Source organism: Manis pentadactyla, chromosome 16 (assembly GCF_030020395.1).
Source record: "Manis pentadactyla isolate mManPen7 chromosome 16, mManPen7.hap1, whole genome shotgun sequence".
NCBI classification, from domain to species: Eukaryota; Metazoa; Chordata; class Mammalia; order Pholidota; family Manidae; genus Manis; species Manis pentadactyla.
In genome coordinates, this window is record NC_080034.1 from 37,298,667 (window position 1) to 37,301,701 (window position 3,035).

The window sequence follows — 3,035 nt, forward strand, 5'->3', positions numbered from 1 at the left end:
TCGTACTGTCTAAGGCAACCCAGGTTTGATGGCTCCAGGACATAAAACATTTTTGTAGTAAGCCCAGGACTGGAAGTTTTGATTCAGGGCAAAGAATATGGGCCATTATAATTCCCCACTGGATCTGGGTGTGTGTGTGTGCATGCCTGAGAACTCGAGGGGCAGGGAGGGCCCAGGGAGGTGTGACTGCTTCCCAGGAATGGAGAGGTTCCAGCCTGGCTCCACAACCTTGCCTCCAGTGTGTCCAGCCCTGTCCTGCCTGGCTCCAGATCCATCCCTCTTTCCTCTGACCTGTTTAACATCTGCGCTGTTGGGGCAAAGGCTTGATGTAACATCAAGGAAAACACTGGCTCAGCAAGAACATCCAGGAACCTGGAGGAGGTTTGCAGGAAGGGTTTTAATTGCCAAGAACCCCATCAGAAAATGGAGGTGCTGGTCAAGGGGAGAGGGTGGAGAGGAGCATCCTTCGTCATGCCGCGGCTGGGGCGGGGCTAGTGGGAGGTTTCAGTCAAGGAACGTCCAGCATCAAGGCAGATGCCAAAGTTGGTGTTGGTGATGGAGCCCACGATGGTCTTGTCCACTTCGCAGGTCAAGCCCCGCTCACACGGACACTTGTAATAAACCCCATAGAGCGTCTGCGGAGACACAGGGCCAGTGACGACACGGGCTGTGGATGGCTACGTTGTGCCCTGCCCAACCCAACAACCAGCAGGCCAATCCTTTCAGACGCTGCTTCGCCTGACTGCTTCCCCGGGAGCACTGTGGCCTGGAGGACCCGGGTTCTGGTTCCCACTCTGGCTCATCTGCTCTTACAAACTTGATCTCTCTGGGATCCTCTATTCACACAGCCATGAAATGGGGAAAACACATCCCTGCCCCCATGCATCTCACCATCCGGTCAGTTGTGAAGGCCAAGAGAGAGGCTGGGATGGGGAAGTGCTTTGAAGCCTGCGGCCCTCGCTCTCTTCATCCCCTCAACATTTGATGTCCAGGGTGACCCTCCTCCCTGATCCCTCCCCAAACCTCGAGGGCCCTCCTCCTCTGAGCTGCCCATCCCCCTCCATCCACCCTCCCTGCCCAGCCCCTCCGCACGCACCTTGGCGGAGCACTCGCTGTTCTCGCTGGCCTCGGGCGCGCAGCGGGCCAGGCTCAGCCCGCTTTCTCGGTGGCAGCAACTGCTCTTGCACTGGATGCTGTTCAGGCAGAGCTCGCCCTCATCCTGCCGGGTAGCCAGTCATCTCGAAGCCCCTTACCCTCGGCCCCCTCTCCACCCAGCCCCCCACCCCCCTACCGCTGACAGGGACCTCCTGGTGGGGGTGTGTGTAAAAGAAAGGACCCCTGGGTCTGGCGGCCTGCCTGCCCAGCGCCTGCCCCAGCCCCCACACAAGTGAGAAGTGGGCGCCTGGTGCCAGAGAAGCAGCCCTGGGCTGGGGGACAGGATGCCTGGGCTCTAGTACCAGCTGCATTGCCAACTCCCTGGGTGGCCCTGGGCAAGTCGCTGCCCCACCCTATGCCTCAGTGTTCCCATGGAATTTGCACATGTGGCCCCCAAACAGGGTGTCCAAATTGTCCTGGGTCCCACTCCCTTGAGGAGCCTGGGAATGTTGAGGACCATCTCCCCCAACTGACTTTTATATATAATCTTAAGTGAATCTTGGCCCCTCCAACCCGGAGTGGTCCTGAGTGAGGAACCTTTGGACTGGGTGGGTGGCCGCAAAGGGTGTTCCCGGTGCCCTCGCTGGAGAGGAAGTGTGGGCCAGCGGTAAAGCCTGGCTCTGGAGCTGCTGGCCTGGCCTCTGATCCCCACTCTGCACTCACCAGCTGTGTGACCTTAGGCAGGTTGCTTTCTCTGCACTCTTGTCTGAAAATGGGGTGAGTTGTAACAGTACCTATCTCGTGTGGTTTGTGAGGACTAAATGAGCAACTATTCCCGAGGCATTTGGAACTCCAGCCCACGTGCCATTCTAGTCACAGGCAGAACAACTGGGGAGCTTTTTAAATGACTGGACTTGAGCTGAGGTTTCCAGGGTGGGAGATTAGGGCTGTGATTTTCAGAAAGCTCCCCAAACCAGGTTAAACCACGGGCTCATCAGCCCTTTTCCGGGACCCTGGGGAAGAGGCACAGGACTGCAAGCCAATAAGGAGAGAGATGCCTCACCTCCCAGACCCCAGGCAGCCCTGGGCAGGGACATCAGAGGTGTAAATCCAAGCTTAAAAAATCCCCACTGTGGGGTTTAGATGACTCCTCCCCTGAAGACCCCCTTACCAGCAGGATAATGAGTCCCCGGGGGTCGGGAACTGCATAGGCCACTGTGAGGGCAACAAGCAGAAGGACGAGGACCTTCTCCATGATGAATGGGCACAGCTGGTCGGCAGCAGCCAGCAGGTCAGGTGGCAAACAGCAGGGCCAGCAGGACTGGTGGGGCTATAAAAGGGGCCTTGGCCACATGTGACCCACGTCGTGATCCCGAAGGGCCTGCCACGAGCAGAGGCCCAGCTGCGGCCAATCTGCTGGGGAGGCGTGTGTTCTGATAAAGTGTGTGGCACCTCGGCACCTGGTACCTTTTCTGTGCTGGGGGGATGGTGGTGGTGACATGATGTCATGGTTAAGAGTGTGGCCTCCAGGACACTTACCTGTACGAGTTAGTAGTTGGGCAAATTATCTGTTCTGAGTCTCAGTCTCCTTATTTGTTAACTGAAGATAACTTCAAGAGTTGTGAGGGTTAAGTAAATTAACATATGTTATATATATATATATATATATATATATATAGAGAGAGAGAGAGAGAGAGAGAGAACGTGCTTGTGCTTAGCACACGGCTCGGCACATGAGCAGTAGGGGTTACAGCTGCATTGCTCTTGCTGTGTCCCCCTCTACTGCCTCTGCAGTCTCGGCGGGGCGGGGACTCGGGGGAGGCAAAAGAGGGGTCTAGGGTGTGAGCACCTCCTTAGATTTTGATGGGCACCTCTCTTGCCTCACTGCAGTCTGGGCCCTGCTTTCAGCCCCACCCCCAATCCAGTTATCTGGCCGGGGT

General features: G+C 56.8%; 1 protein-coding gene across 1 annotated transcript; it reads right to left on the bottom strand.

Annotated features, from left to right (window-relative positions):
• Window positions 1–387: 387 nt before the first annotated feature.
• CLPS (colipase) lies at window positions 388–2,650 on the bottom strand. Its single transcript, XM_057494263.1, has 3 exons — window positions 2,267–2,650; window positions 1,097–1,219; window positions 388–635 (listed from the first exon to the last, which is right to left on the bottom strand). Exons 1-3 carry the CDS (start codon window positions 2,348–2,350, stop codon window positions 492–494), a joined length of 351 nt encoding a protein of 116 aa, XP_057350246.1. The 5' UTR covers window positions 2,351–2,650; the 3' UTR covers window positions 388–491.
• Window positions 2,651–3,035: the final 385 nt, after the last annotated feature.